Source organism: Cadophora gregata (genome assembly GCF_030347475.1).
Source record: "Cadophora gregata isolate MNR1 chromosome Unknown scaffold_2, whole genome shotgun sequence".
Lineage (NCBI taxonomy): Eukaryota > Fungi > Ascomycota > Leotiomycetes > Helotiales > Ploettnerulaceae > Cadophora > Cadophora gregata.
The window spans coordinates 2,431,998-2,445,987 of NW_026695925.1; the positions used below are offsets into that span (position 1 = coordinate 2,431,998).

General features: G+C 48.7%; 5 protein-coding genes across 5 annotated transcripts; 4 read left to right on the top strand and 1 right to left on the bottom strand.

The window, feature by feature from the left end:
* Positions 1 to 1,077: 1,077 nt before the first annotated feature.
* Positions 1,078 to 4,562, top strand: ONS95_008069 (uncharacterized protein). The gene is made up of 3 exons (XM_058501606.1): positions 1,078 to 1,359; positions 1,415 to 1,779; positions 1,832 to 4,562. Exons 2-3 carry the CDS (start codon positions 1,493 to 1,495, stop codon positions 3,237 to 3,239), a joined length of 1,695 nt encoding a protein of 564 aa, XP_058362927.1. The 5' UTR covers positions 1,078 to 1,359; positions 1,415 to 1,492; the 3' UTR covers positions 3,240 to 4,562.
* Positions 2,852 to 5,881, bottom strand: RRD2 (Serine/threonine-protein phosphatase 2A activator 2). The gene is made up of 2 exons (XM_058501607.1): positions 3,488 to 5,881; positions 2,852 to 3,417 (listed from the first exon to the last, which is right to left on the bottom strand). The coding sequence occupies exon 1, from the start codon at positions 5,861 to 5,863 to the stop codon at positions 4,565 to 4,567; it is 1,299 nt and encodes a 432-aa protein (XP_058362928.1). The 5' UTR covers positions 5,864 to 5,881; the 3' UTR covers positions 2,852 to 3,417; positions 3,488 to 4,564.
* A 219-nt stretch (positions 5,882 to 6,100) lies between these two features.
* Positions 6,101 to 6,976, top strand: RRP46 (exosome non-catalytic core subunit rrp46; the record flags this gene model as incomplete). Its single annotated transcript, XM_058501608.1, has 3 exons — positions 6,101 to 6,290; positions 6,353 to 6,510; positions 6,566 to 6,976. The coding sequence occupies 3 exons, from the start codon at positions 6,101 to 6,103 to the stop codon at positions 6,974 to 6,976; spliced, it is 759 nt and encodes a 252-aa protein (XP_058362929.1).
* Positions 6,977 to 9,195: 2,219 nt separating this feature from the next.
* Positions 9,196 to 11,064, top strand: UTR1 (NAD(+) kinase; the record flags this gene model as incomplete). The annotated part of the gene is made up of 1 exon (XM_058501609.1): positions 9,196 to 11,064. The coding sequence occupies one exon, from the start codon at positions 9,196 to 9,198 to the stop codon at positions 11,062 to 11,064; it is 1,869 nt and encodes a 622-aa protein (XP_058362930.1).
* A 994-nt stretch (positions 11,065 to 12,058) lies between these two features.
* Positions 12,059 to 13,934, top strand: ONS95_008073 (uncharacterized protein). The gene is made up of 4 exons (XM_058501610.1): positions 12,059 to 12,432; positions 12,512 to 12,754; positions 12,808 to 12,988; positions 13,042 to 13,934. The coding sequence occupies exons 1-4, from the start codon at positions 12,421 to 12,423 to the stop codon at positions 13,605 to 13,607; spliced, it is 1,002 nt and encodes a 333-aa protein (XP_058362931.1). The 5' UTR covers positions 12,059 to 12,420; the 3' UTR covers positions 13,608 to 13,934.
* The last annotated feature ends 56 nt before the right edge of the window (positions 13,935 to 13,990 follow it).

Sequence of the window (13,990 nt, forward strand, 5' to 3'; positions counted from 1 at the left end):
TATCGGTGTCCATATCATTCCTCCACAGATTAAAGAACTTCAACTCTTTTGTACTGAGACAATCCAATTATCCTGGTATATCATGATAGTGGATTAATAGCAGACCGTCTGATTCACTGGCGTCTTCTTGATCTTTCGGCAAGAAATCTGCCAACAGTTTTTGATTGAAAGAATGCTTTGAAGTTTATCTTAGATATAAAGTAAAAAATGAAGTGGAGCTACACCTTAGATTGTGACCGGTACAGGCACATGCATTCACTCGCTATCGTGGGGTTGTGTACTTCAGTGGACATTAAAGGTAAGTGAATCGGAGTTAATGGGCCGTAGATCTGATTTCTTATATAGTAAATGAACTGGCAATAACGTGCTCTACATGTGTTTCAATACGTGTAGAAAAGGTAGCTGGGATCATGAACATTAGGTAATCAAGAATCTTTGTATTGAACGGAGGACAGGCACAAGCACTGATTCGCTATCGTATCCCAAACAGGCAATATTCTTCGCACACCTGCAATATACCATCTCATGGGATAACTTATGCTAGACGTGGGAGACGGTGCAATGCTGGAGACAGGGCTCCACAAGTTCAAATTGTGTGATCGACGAATAGGATGGTTTTCTTTACGGACCTTGAAGTACAGTGCTGTACCTAGGTATGGGCCCATGGCGAACACCAAATACTGTATTACCTCTGGCTTCAAGGGGTTGCGAGCATGTCATATGGTATTCTCCCTGCAGGGGAGGTTGTGTGCGTGCCAAAATTCAATCACGCCGCATCAGCCATCGCAGATAGGTTTTAGCTGGGAAGGGGCAGCAATATTCTAATTCAATATTTTGCGAACGATGCCTACCCTGCGCTGCCCTGCCCCAAGCTTACTCGAGATAACCTCGGCCCTCGACCCTCCCAAGACATGGCGCGGCGTGGATTGGATGATGTGCAGCAGGGTTTCGGGGCGAAACCCCTCCGTGGCCGTTACTGCAGCTGCATTTTGGCCAATCACCGCCCCTCGCATCAACTTCCGTCTAAGCTGGAACAGGAATTCTTCATGTAGTTGCACCGACAGTCCAGTCTCGCATCAACAGCTTCGCGCCGTCAGCCACGCATACCCTCCCCAGTGCCCGTCTTGCTTGGATATATGTTTCGTCCGTTGTCTTCTCTTCTCTACTCTACTCCCAATGTTTAGTATGCGACTACTTCTGTCACCCACTGCCAACCCCTGATCTGCATTTTGGCGTTGAAAACGTAAGGGTCGCTCGCTACCAGCACGAACCAACAACAAATATTTACCACGCCTCACAAGCTCGACAATACGCTACGATTTCAATTTCTGGCTACTTCTCCTGTCCGGCTGGCACCATGTTAGTCTAGCATCTATGTTTATTGTTGCGACAGAAACATGCTAACATCAGAAAGAAACAGGCTGCTACCTCACCTGCTACCCCGCCGCCGCCTGCTCCAAATTTGAAAATCTCGATCTGCGAGCTACTCAAAATGTCCGGCATACCTTTCAAACCTGTGACAGTGTTTTCAGCTGCTTCTTCGGCGTTTCTTGTTGGGTTTAGACCTGATTTACTCGTCTTCTCACGGCCGAGTTATGTCGGAACGTTTCTACAAATCTGGCTTCTGTCATTCTCGATATGGGCATTTTACAAGATCGTCTTATATCCCAAGTACTTTTCGCCGATAAGACACTTCCCTACTCCTCCTGGTGGAAGCTGGTGGAATGGCCACTTTGATCAGATCAAGGCTTTGCCTACTGGAGGACCCATGGTTAATTGGTGCGTTGAATGGATGAGATCTACGGATATCGGAAGCTGATCGTGGCAATAGGATCGAGAGTGTACCAAACGATGGTATTATTCGCTATATGGGAATGTTTAACTCCGAACGTCTGTTTATTACCAGCCCAAAAGGCCTTGGTGAAGTTCTTGTTACCAAAAACTACGATTTCATCAAGCCATCGCACGTTGCCACCGGACTCGGAAGATTGCTAGGTATTGGTGTGCTATTGGCAGAAGGCGAAGAGCATAAACGACAAAGGAAGAATCTAATGCCAGCTTTTGCGTACCGTCATGTTAAGGATCTCGTCCCCGTCTTCTGGGACAAATCCAGGGAGGCTGTTCTCGCGATGACCGAACACATCAATGCAGGCGGCATGCCGAATTCAGAATTACCGCCCTCGCACAAGAGACCAGACGTTGAAAAGGACGACGCAGTCATGGAAGTGGGAGAATGGGCAAGCAGAGCTACCCTCGATATCATTGGTTTGGCGGGCATGGGACAAGATTTTGGAGCCATCAAGGACCCTAATACGGAGCTCAACCACACTTACAGGACTGTCTTCAAGCCGTCCAGACAAGCAGCTATACTTGGCCTTCTCAATATGTTTCTCCCCGGCTGGTTTGTCCGTAACCTCCCCGTGAAACGAAACGGCGAGATCGAAGCTGCCGCAGCAGTCATCCGAACCACCTGCCGTCAACTCATCCGATCCAAGAAGGACAAGCTGGAAAAAGGCGAGCTCACAGATATTGATATCCTTAGCGTGGCCCTTGAGAGTGGTGGCTTCAGCGAAGAGAATCTAATTGATCAGTTGATGACATTCCTGGCTGCTGGACATGAAACGACGGCTACTGCCATGACTTGGGCTATCTACATGCTCTGTCTCCACCCCGAAGTCCAGACGAAGTTGAGAGCAGAGATCAGAGAAAAGCTACCTAGCATCAACGGCAATGCAGATGTCACAACCCAGGATATCGACCATATGCCTTACCTCAACGCAGTGTGCAACGAAGTCCTACGATACTACCCACCTGTGCCTCTCACTCTTCGCGACGCAGCCCAAGATACCACAATTCTTGGCCAAGCTGTTCCAAAAGGTACTCGTGTGATGATGGTTCCATGGGCCATCAACAAGTCAAATGAACTCTGGGGACCAGACGGAGGAAAGTTCAACCCAGACCGCTGGCTACCGTCCGAAAAGAACCCTCACAGCGCGAACGGAGGGGCCCAAAGCAACTACTCATATTTGACATTCTTACACGGCCCACGCAGCTGTATTGGACAGGCATTTGCAAAAGCGGAATTCATGTGTCTTCTCGCCGCATGGGTTGGCAGGTTCGAATTCGCGCTGAACGATGAGCGGGAATTGGACGAGAAGAATGTTGTCATCAAGGGAGGTGTCACTGCCAAGCCAGCGAGGGGGCTTTATGTCAGGACGAACGTAGTGGAGGGATGGTAGAAAGCATCTGTGATGACGGAGACGGCGAATGGAGTTTGAGTGTTGTAATGAGTTTATGAAAGGCAATGGATGAGACGAATGGCTTGAATGGGACCATACCTGCAGGATATGGCAATGCATATTAGAATCATCAAGTTTTGTCTCCTGGATGCCGAGCTTGTATTGCACCTAATTGTACCTATTAACTGTAATGAATGAATAGAAACACTACAAATGAGGTTTGAACAACGACGAATTCCATGACTCACATGTAGATATTCATGCACGACGAACAAGTTGCCCCAGTATAGTACCCCTTCCCTCATCGAACAGCATGTATTCCCGAGCAACTAACTTTCTCAAGCCACGAGAACGAGTCGAAGCATAAACCCTACTACAGGTTCACAATCCAAGAAACAACCAGATGCTTCATCCTATCGGATTTCGCAGCCTGAACACCAACCAGTGAACAGCTTGGAAGCAAAACTTTCCAGTCATACCACCCTTGGATCCCCAGAAGACAGTCGTTGCGAATATGGCTGGGATGAACCCCGGTTGGCTTAAAGATTACCTGGTTTGAGAGACCAGATGTTCTGTAACGAGGTCTTACGTGGACTGTACAGTGTACGGGAGATACTAAATACCGAAATAGCAAGAAGGAAGGATATAGATACACAATGATATTGATATCAAGGATTCCGTATCAACGCAGATGTTTGATGACGGAGTTTTAGAGCCTCACTCTCATTGAGGGCATTGGTAGGGAACTGCTATTAAGATGTAATGCCAGCTTTATGCTGGGGAGTGAGGAGCTGGATTAATAGGAAATAAATACTTACGATTGCAACCACATCGTAAACAACCCACCGGGTTTCCATTTCCTCTGATCGTCATTGCATTAATTAAGCACAAGTTCTCCTCGTCATCCTGTCTGACGTTGGGAGCGATCAGATCTCCGAAGTTCTGCATGGGAAATCCAGAAGCTCCGAGAAATTGGGTCTTGGGCAGGAAACGAAGTAACGCGCACATCTAGACCCAGAAGAAGGCTTGACAGTTTGACCTGTTCGATCGACGGATGGATCATGGTTGACTGTGGCGAAGTTTGGCTTTTAGAGTTTAGAATTCGAGATTCCAGAACGTCGCAATGTGGACAAGGGCTGTTGGCTGTCGTGGTTTTAGGAAGAAGCGTTCTGGAACAGGCGTTCTGGAAGCATGGAGGATGCTGGCTGTTACAAGCGAGAAATGAAAACACAGCCATTTCAAGTTTATGGTACTGACAACAAACTTGCTTGGAGTCTAGCATTGTTTCATTCGAGACTGCTCTACAGCTAGGCGGTTTAGCCAATTTAATCGAATGGTATACGCCTCAGTCCCTGTCCTCCCGCGCCTCTTTTCTTCGCCTCCAGAGCTGCTGCAACACTGCTGGGCACTTTGATGCCGCAGCAATCGCCCCAGCTATTCATCTGATGCACATGTCTCATGCCATCCACCATGACGACCGTCTCTCCGCCTTCAGGATCCTCTTCTTCGCTTGGAACTCCGAACTCTTCCTCTGTGCTCATCTCCTCGACTGCCGGTACTAATGACCCAAACAGGAAATGTTGCATAACAGGCAGTTTTTTCAGCACTTCAGCCACGAACATACGACGCATGCCGGCCTCGACTTTGCTCCAAGATTTAGCAGATGAGATGTCATCCAGCATAGGGCTGTGCCAGCGAAGTCCTTCAACGTTCTTTACACTGTTGACGAAGTTTACTTGACCAAGATATAGGTAGTCATTACCGTATTCCTCGAGAATGAGATTCTGGTGGATAGAAAGGGGACGGATGAAAGGGTGATGGAGGAGTTGAGAGGATCCAAACAGGAAGGGTAGGAATTGGTAGTCGTCCAAACCCCATACGCCATGTGAACCAGCTGGCTCTAGATAATATGACGATTGTATTATTCTCATGAGAGACAGGTATTGTGTGAAGACTTTCAAAACCAGGGGGCGAAAGTCGGATCGGGTGACAATGCCGAGTTGGTAGAGGCATAGTAGCCACAGCATGAAATTGAGCTCATGTCCTGAGCCATAATCTATCCTCGTCCGGTTACCAAAAGATTGTAGGAAGTACGTAGAGATCTCGGTAATCACACTGGAGGAGGTGATGCCCAGCTGCTTGTGCCACTCCGTGTGTTCCTCTGCGGCTAAGTCGAGGAAGTCGCGGAAGCCTTTATTTCCAAATCGAGAGTCTCCCTGTTCTTCCGGAGGACTCCGCTGAACGACGTCTTGTACTTTATCGAGTATTTGAAGGATTGTTTTGATTGCCGGGCTTAGATCGGCGTCTCGTATTGCTGAAACGGGGGTGTCAACCACTGATTCTGTGAGACCGAACACAAAGCTCACAACTAGCTTATAGGTCGGCGAAGTGAGAAATAAATCATGATCTTTTGGAGAGAGGATCCGCCTGGAAGGTTTCTTGAATGTCAGAGTTGATAAATCTGGCGGAGAGGGCAGCTCTGGTGTTTCTGGAACTGGTAACGGATTGGATGGAGGAGCCTGACGGCGCCGAGGTTGTAATTTTGGTAAACGATCTCGCAGATCGGGTGTTGCTGCAGATGGTAAGCCCCTCGAGCTTGCTGGAGTCTCTGTTGTTGTTGGCATCTTGGTTGTTGATTTACATGCCCGTTTGCTTGTCAGAGATGGACCTTGATGTTGATCGCCAGGCCGAGGACCTTTCAAGGAGGGGTGCGCGGCGGTGGCGGCCGCATTTTAGCGTCATGCCAATCACTTGCTGGAGAGGGCCAAAAAAGTTAGTCGATATATTGCGGCAGATCAACAAACACAGCTTCTTTACCTGACGACTTCTTTCACTAAGTCCAGGACGTTCAAGCTGCCATAATGGCACCTTCAGCGGATCCCACGGCAATTCTGTCGCATCTACACCGTACAGATGGGTCTGCAACATTCTCACAAAATGGTTACACAGTCATTGGTGCCGTGAATGGACCACTCGAAATCCAAAGGCGCGATGAGCTTCCAGAAGAAGCTGCAATTGATGTTATCGTACGACCTGCGGCTGGGGTTGGAGGTCTGGAACCCTCTTTCGAATATAGTTTGCCTTCTTGCTATTATACTGACTTAGCGTTTTAGGAACGCGGGAGCGACATCTTGAATCCATCCTGCAATCTACCCTCCGCCAGATCATACTCATTCACAATTTCCCGCGAACCTTAATTCAAATAACTCTTCAGATCACGAGCACCCCTGAGAATGATACTGCGGGGTCAAAGTTGTTGCAAGCAAGCTCGGTACTTATGCATATAACTGTCCTGTGGTAAATAGGAGCTGACCCAATGAACCCAGAATCTACCGATCCTTCCCACTCTCCTTCAAACCGCTATCATGGCCCTTCTGTCCGCCTCAATTCCTCTATCCATGACCTTGACCTCAACGTTCCTTGCTTTGACCTCAGGCGGCGCCTCCAGGAGCATTGTTGTAAATCCTACCCTCGTCGAATCTCAAGCCGCGAACTCTGTCCATGTGATGGCTTTCACATCTCATGGGGATCTACTGGTTGCGGAGAGCGAAGGAGACTTTACACTGAAGGATTGGGAGGCGGCTCATGATGCGGCAAAAGCAATATGCTACGACGATCCAAACATATCTGGAGTCATGGCTGATGAGGGCATGGGTGAGAAGAATGAGAGCCTGAAGATGTTTGTCAAGTCAACACTGGAGGATAAGATCGAGAACGATCTCCACTGGAAGGACTGAATGGACCAAGCGAAGCTTGATTGTTGCCATCTCCTCGAATATACAGCCGGCAGAACTCTCCACGATAGCAGCTCATGGGATCTCCCGCTGCGTGGAACGAACATGACAGCGCTTTCCGAGGGAAAAGAATCTCTAGAAAGTGCAAAGGCATGAATGCCAAGACAGTGAGAATTTACAGCGGCTAGGCTCCTTGAACAAGCTAGGATCGGACCGTGGGCTATCACGACTCATGAAGGAAGGACTGTAGCTTAAAAATAGAGTGACATGAAAATGTCCTGGGGGCATTTTGACTCTTGGGATCTGAATGGCAGAAAGGATGGGCTGCGACAAGCATTCGGTAGCGAGCGGTTTGGGGTATCCGAGCCCCTGATTGAAGCGAAGTTTCACAGACGCTCAGTCCCCATTGAACGCGGCGACTTGCCTTTACTTTTGTGACAGTAGTCGGGACTTTCGGAGCTCGTTGACACAAATGACCAATTCAGGATGTGATGCTTGCTGATACCCCTTTTCCTGACAGCGTGGGGCCTGCAGTGTTGTGGCTTCTTGAAGCTTTACAGCCTCACAGGATCAGACGAGGTCTCGAAGACATACGCAGTCGCCCAGCATAATAGTGTTTGATGGCCCGGAGCAGATGCCTCAAGAAGAATCTGCCCCACAAGCCGGCTAACCATGGTCAAAACATCATGCAGATGTCAAGTGTGCTGGGGCTCTGGCTGGTTGTGGGCTGATACTTGTCGCCGGTGCCCATCGACTGAAAACGTTAGCCTGTCGCGCCCGTGATCTTTGAGACGACGAGACAGCGAAACTCGCCTGCGAATGCTCCCCGCCCGTCGTGGGCATTCGTGGGCACTCGTGGGTACGGTAGCTCCAGCGACGGCGGCTGGTATAAGACAACTTTGGGCCTTCGCGTTAGATTGTGTGTTCTGCAGTCTTCCTCGCCAGACCCAACGCACCGCACCAGCTTCAACTTCCAAGCAGAGCTCTGGCAGCTTGTGCAATTCTTGCCTTTCGTTTACCGTGTGCATACATTCTTGTTTCTTCTTTGCCGAATAATGTTCGCTTGCTACACTTAGACTACATCTGTTTATTGTTTGCATTTTCGGGCGTCGATTCATTTTAATAGACCATAGACCGGGCGTCGTTTTTCCTTCACTTCTTTCATCTCGATACCCGCATTCGGCGACGTCAACATCACAGCAAAACTTGCACCAGTCACTTTCTATATACACCTGCCTATCCCGTCTTCGCATCCTCGTGGACTTCTGCATCCTGCAAATCGTCGCTATCACTATCGCTACCACTATCACCATTATTAGCTTTTCGACAAGCGCTGCTCAGAAGGTTTGTTTGACCTGCACCTGGAGCTCTCGGATCGACGAGTAGGGACCAAGATCACACCTGCATCCTGCAGCCAGCTTCTCTCGCTTAACTGACAGCTTCTACCTTATCGATCGAGTAAGTAAAGTCTATTCATGTCTCATCAACACTCCCAAATCTAGATCATGGCTCTCCAAGCATCTTCTACATCACATGGACAGCACCAGAGCCACAGCTTCACGATCGAGCATTTTGCTGCGGGAGCCATCCCAAGTGTGGTTAGGAATCCTGGCTGGCGCTGTCCCGCTCCCGCAACTGGCATTGCAATCACATCACCGAAGTCACTTTGACCCCTCTTTCTCTCGACTCCTGCAAGATATCACAACATTATCGAACATTCGCGATCACCTGCTGCTCCACGGCCTAGCAAATCCAATCGGATTCATGGCTCTGGATATGGCGCAGACGTGATATATGGATGACGGTGCTAACTACAAACCCTCAGCTAGACTCACTTTTCGGACAAGGTCCCCCGCCTTGATCAGAAATCAAAAATAACCCCGGTCACTTCTTACGGCATCTCTCGGACACCGCTCCCCACATTCCTCTAGGCCAAGCATCAACGGAAGGATTCAGATCAAGACGCTCTCATTTGGTAATATTGGCCGGCCTGCCCAGCAATATTCCAACAGTCTTCCCAGCATCATCTATTCCCGTCACTTCGGTCCGCTTTATTGCCAAATCGAATCAACAACTCTATTCTTATCATTGCTGCGAAGTCTCCTCCCCGACGAGGTCCCGCCGTCCGATAAAAAGCCACTCCGTCGGGAAACCTTATCAACAACACACCCCGGTCATAATATCCCATCTCCGAGCCTCCACAACACCTTACCTTCTCGATCATGTCTGACCTTCGCTCTCCCACGTCAATCCACCCGGCGCTGACAAACCCCGACAACTTCAGCTTCCCCCTCCCCTCCATCGATGAAATTTCTCCTCTCAAAAACAAGAAAGACGTCCAGTCTCACAGCTCTGCGAATAATGGTCTGAAAGGATCTGGGGGCATTGGAGACATTCTCCTGCGCGAATACGCACAACAGCTTGGTCCTCTGAACATAACACATTCATACGACATTGACAATGATCCGTCCGAGTCCTCCTTCTCTGCTGCTACCACAGTAGGCCAAAATTCGCCGAGCGACTCTGCATCTGTTCCTTCATCTCCCGTTTTTCCGTCACGGCTCTCGAAGCCTGCTTTCACGCACCGCAAAAACGCGTTGTCCGTCGAGTCCATCCCTAGACAAACTATCATCAAGGCATTGGCGTCGGCAGGAAGAAATCATAATCCCCGGGACTTGTCACTTTCAGGGATGGTATCGTCACAAAATCAAATGGAGAACCGACCGGGAACATCTACATCGCAAAGGCTGTCTGCGGCTCTTTCAGATCTTGCTCTACGTAACGGCACGCCCACGACACCCCGGTTCAACTCGCTACAGTCACCGTGTTTCTATCACGAACGATTCGACGATGTTCTAAACATTGACAAGGTGTTGGAGGAGATCAGAGGTAACGAGTGGATGTCTCATTCTCGACTTTTGGCTACTGCCACTGGAGTTCGGGAAATCTCAAAACAATTACAACGTCGCCCAATCAAGAGAGCCGTTCGCAACGTCATGATCGTTACCAAGGCCAGAGACAACCAATTGGTGCATTTGACCAGAGAGCTTGCAACATGGCTCATGAGGACTCCTAGATACGGCTCGGAGCTCGGCGTAAACGTCTACGTTGACGCAAAGTTACAGAGCTCGAAACGATTCGGTGCCGAACAGATGTTGGAGGACCACCCTCGTTTCCAACATTTACTCAAGTACTGGAAACCGGAAATGTGTCGAAACCAACCCGAGAAGTTTGACCTGGTTTTAACACTTGGGGGCGATGGGACAGTGCTGTTCACATCTTGGCTTTTCCAGGGCATCGTTCCTCCAATTCTTTCGTTCAGCCTCGGCAGTTTGGGATTCCTGACCAACTTTGAATATGACAAGTTCAAAGACCAGTTGAACAAGGTCATGGGCGAAGAGGGTATGCGAGTGAGCATGCGAATGCGATTCACATGTACTGTCTACAAAGGAGGCGCATCGAGAAACGATCCCGAAGAGGCCGAGCAGTTTGAGGTACTCAACGAGCTCGTCATTGACCGTGGACCATCTCCCTACGTCTCCAACCTCGAGCTATATGGAGACGACGAGTTACTTACCGTTGTACAAGCGGATGGCTGCATTTTCGCCACTCCAACTGGTTCGACGGCGTACTCTCTCTCAGCTGGTGGCTCTCTTGTTCACCCAGACATCCCCGCCATCCTCCTCACACCTATTTGTCCCCACACATTGTCCTTCCGGCCAATGGTCTTGTCTGACACGATGTTACTTCGTGTCTCCATCCCACGGAATTCTCGTGCCACAGCGTACTGTTCGTTCGATGGTAAGAACCGTGTGGAATTGAAGCAAGGCGATCACATCACCATTGCAGCATCGCAATACCCATTTCCCACTGTCATGAAATCAGGTGCGGAATGGTTCGAGAGTGTATCGTCGTCTCTCAAGTGGAATACCCGAGGCGCAGCCCAGAAAGGTTGGGATGGTCTTGAGGAAAATCAAGAGCAAGAGACGGAATGGGATATCGACTTTGATGATTCGGCCTACGGAACCAGCGAGGAAACAAGCACGGCGACAAGTCCTCTGCGAAAGAAGACAAGCTCGATAGACTTGTAGATTTCTCAATCATTCTGTTCTGGGGTCTTTCTTCCTTATCCTCGCTGGCCGTCAGGGGTTCTTTGTGCACTGTCAGATCGACTTTGCAATGGGTAACGGGATCAACTTATACTAGAAATGTCTGCCAACGGTATGACAATTAGACGGGATTCTTCCGTGAATGCAAGAATGGTTTGCTGGCCGGCCGTGCTGGTAATCAAACCTATACCCACTTCTTCTGTGTTCTATGATCTGTTAGCCGTGATTTGTTCTCATGCGGGAAAAGCATATATCTATTTCTGCGAGCCCCATTTCGCTGGGTACCTAGTGATGAGCGATGGTGACTGACGGGGAGCGATACATACCCACAGGGCCGTTTGCTGCAGCTCAACCTACCGGACGTCGACGCAACTTTCGTTTAAAACGGTCGAGAACTCAGCAAACAATGATACTTCGAGTCCAGGCAGGCAGGAGATCATGTTCTTTATCATCACAGAATACTCTATGCTGCCCCGCCAGAAAATGAGCTGATTTCCCAGACTGGAAAGCAAGTTGAAACGGAGTGGAGATATCAGCCCATCAAACAATCGATTTCTGATCTCTATTCGCTGGACATTATTTAGCACGCAGGCGAGATGTTGAGATGGTCATGCTTATGGTATCAAAAAACTCTGTTTGCCCTGATTTATCAGACCGAGGAGTTTCGGATCTTTAGTGGAGTATCTGGCTTGCGTGATCGTCTGCTAACATCAGTTAGATGTTAGCTAGACTTGAAGCCGGTTGAGGGTTCAAGTTTCAAGCTGTTCAAGTGAACCACGGTTTGTTTCCGCCTTGTGACTGCTTTAACTCAGATCAGGGCGTCAATCCTGAGGATAAACTGCACATAAATATACACCCCTCGGTAATGCACGACGTCGACAGTGAGCTGCCGAAAGTCAGGCCATATTAAAAGTCGCTCTCACAACCCATGCCTTATCCTCAACACAGTCTGGTCAATAGCTATTAAGAAAAAATGTATGCAGATTTGTACCAAAATGATCACCGACTCCGGCAGAAATGTAATCATTAAGACTCACCTCTTTTCGTCCCGTAGCGATGTCAATAAAACCTTGCTGCCTAATCACAAACCAATCAAACCTGCTCCTCGGTGAGCATCCTCACGTGCGCGCCTTCCTTCCACCTCAACTTTCCACACTGTGCTCGCAGCCTATATCTGCTTCATTCTCATACTCGGATATCATCAAGAGTATCAGCGCGTTTGCACCGTTTATCTTCAGCCTCCATCAGTCTGTTGATACTGTCTGCCACCAGCATCTCGAGTCCAGGGGATCAAATAAAACAATAGCGCACGACGACTTTTGAGGATCGCATATCATTATGGCAACCAAGGTAAGCAATCAAATCCACTAACGACTTCCGGAAAGCTTGTCAGGGCACTCCATTTGTATACTGACCTTTGTATTGATAGAAATCGCATCGAAATGGCATGAAGCCGTTGCTAAGAAAGAGGAAGTCGAGAATAGTCAGAGATGATAGACATTACAAAATTCCAGGATTTGCTGCATTTAGTGTTAGATACCTGCCTCATATTTCCTGTTCATTTTCTGACCTTGAACAGCCTCACAATGTCCCCATCAAGAAGGCAAGCAAAGGCAAAAGACCAGAGCTTGTTCCATGCGATGAAATCACCGAGCCTGAACAGGGTATTCATGTCAGTTCTCCCATCACTTAGAAATACGACAATATGCACTAACACATTCAAAGTCACTTGCGTGGGCAGCATCAATTGTTCCACAAAACACAGGATTCTTGAAACTGCCTTTCGAAGTCCGAGTAAAGATTTATGAGCATGCCATCGAAGATTTCTCGTGTGGTGAAGATCCCATCAAGCCTAGAAAGAACGGCGACAAGTTCCGGAGCCCAGGATGGGCCAACATTGCAGACGGTACACCACTACCCTATACGCAGTCCAGATCCAAAGACTAACAACCCTTCTAGAAACCACCAAGTTCTACCAACTATCCCGACAAGTTTACGTCGATTTCGTTGGCAGCAGCCTCCTCTACAGATTTAAGCCCTTCTCTTTCGACAGCCCAACCCTCCTGCTTAATTACCTCTGCGTCATCAACCCACTTCACAAAAACGCCATCCGCTCCATCACACTCCACATTAAGTTCCGCCCAACCTGCACCACGCTCCCCACGAAAGCCTTCACTTTCCTCTCTAAGTGCGAAAGTCTCGAAGAGCTTAACATCAAAGTCCACCTCCCCCATGACTTGTGTACCTTCTCACCCCTCTTCCATCGTCCAGCAAACTCTCCAACCATCCGCTCGTCGTTTGACATTTCGGATCGGAGACTAGCCCTGAAGCGCATAAAGGACTGCGAGACGCTGAAGAGTATTCAGGGCTTGAAGCGATTCGAGTTCGTGTTCGTCTTGCCTAATGTCATTTCGGCTCGTTATAACAGACACTTCGCTCATCCTCGATATGTTCATCCAGTGCTTGAGCCTTCGGAGTTGACAGCGGCTTTTTATGCCGAGATGAAGGAGATGATGCAGAATTGAGGGATTAAGGCTGTAGAATGATCTATAGAGTTGTTGTTTTGAAGAAATGTTCGGTCAGGGTGCGGAGTTGGTACATTACCTTTTTGGATTTCGGCAGGATAACGAGGGCGTTTATTGACTTTGGAAGCGAGATTGGTAAACACTTGGGCACTAAATGAACAATGATAAAAGTTACAGTAAAAATCTCAGGTTGACTTATTCCTTGATCCTATTGACCTGTGTCCGGAGGCTGTTTCGAGCTTGTGGACCCGAAATTATCAAATGGCACGCATGGAACTGAGAGCTCAGCCGTCTTTGCAGTCTTCTGTCACTGGCACACTCGTTGACACCTACCTGTACACGCATTTTGTTCCAGCTTTTGTTCACAGCAACTCTCCCACAAT

Bases quoted from the DNA above. Each gene is read 5' to 3' on its own strand.
- RRD2 (XM_058501607.1), bottom strand. From the start codon at position 5,863: ATGCCAACAACAACAGAGACTCCAGCAAGCTCGAGGGGCTTACCATCT.
- ONS95_008069 (XM_058501606.1), top strand. From the start codon at position 1,493: ATGTCCGGCATACCTTTCAAACCTGTGACAGTGTTTTCAGCTGCTTCT. The intron at 1,780-1,831 runs GTGCGTTGAATG...TCGTGGCAATAG, and splicing joins GGAGGACCCATGGTTAATTG to GATCGAGAGTGTACCAAACG.
- ONS95_008073 (XM_058501610.1), top strand. The intron at 12,755-12,807 runs GTCAGTTCTCCC...ACACATTCAAAG, and splicing joins AGCCTGAACAGGGTATTCAT to TCACTTGCGTGGGCAGCATC. The intron at 12,989-13,041 runs GTACACCACTAC...CAACCCTTCTAG, and splicing joins ATGGGCCAACATTGCAGACG to AAACCACCAAGTTCTACCAA.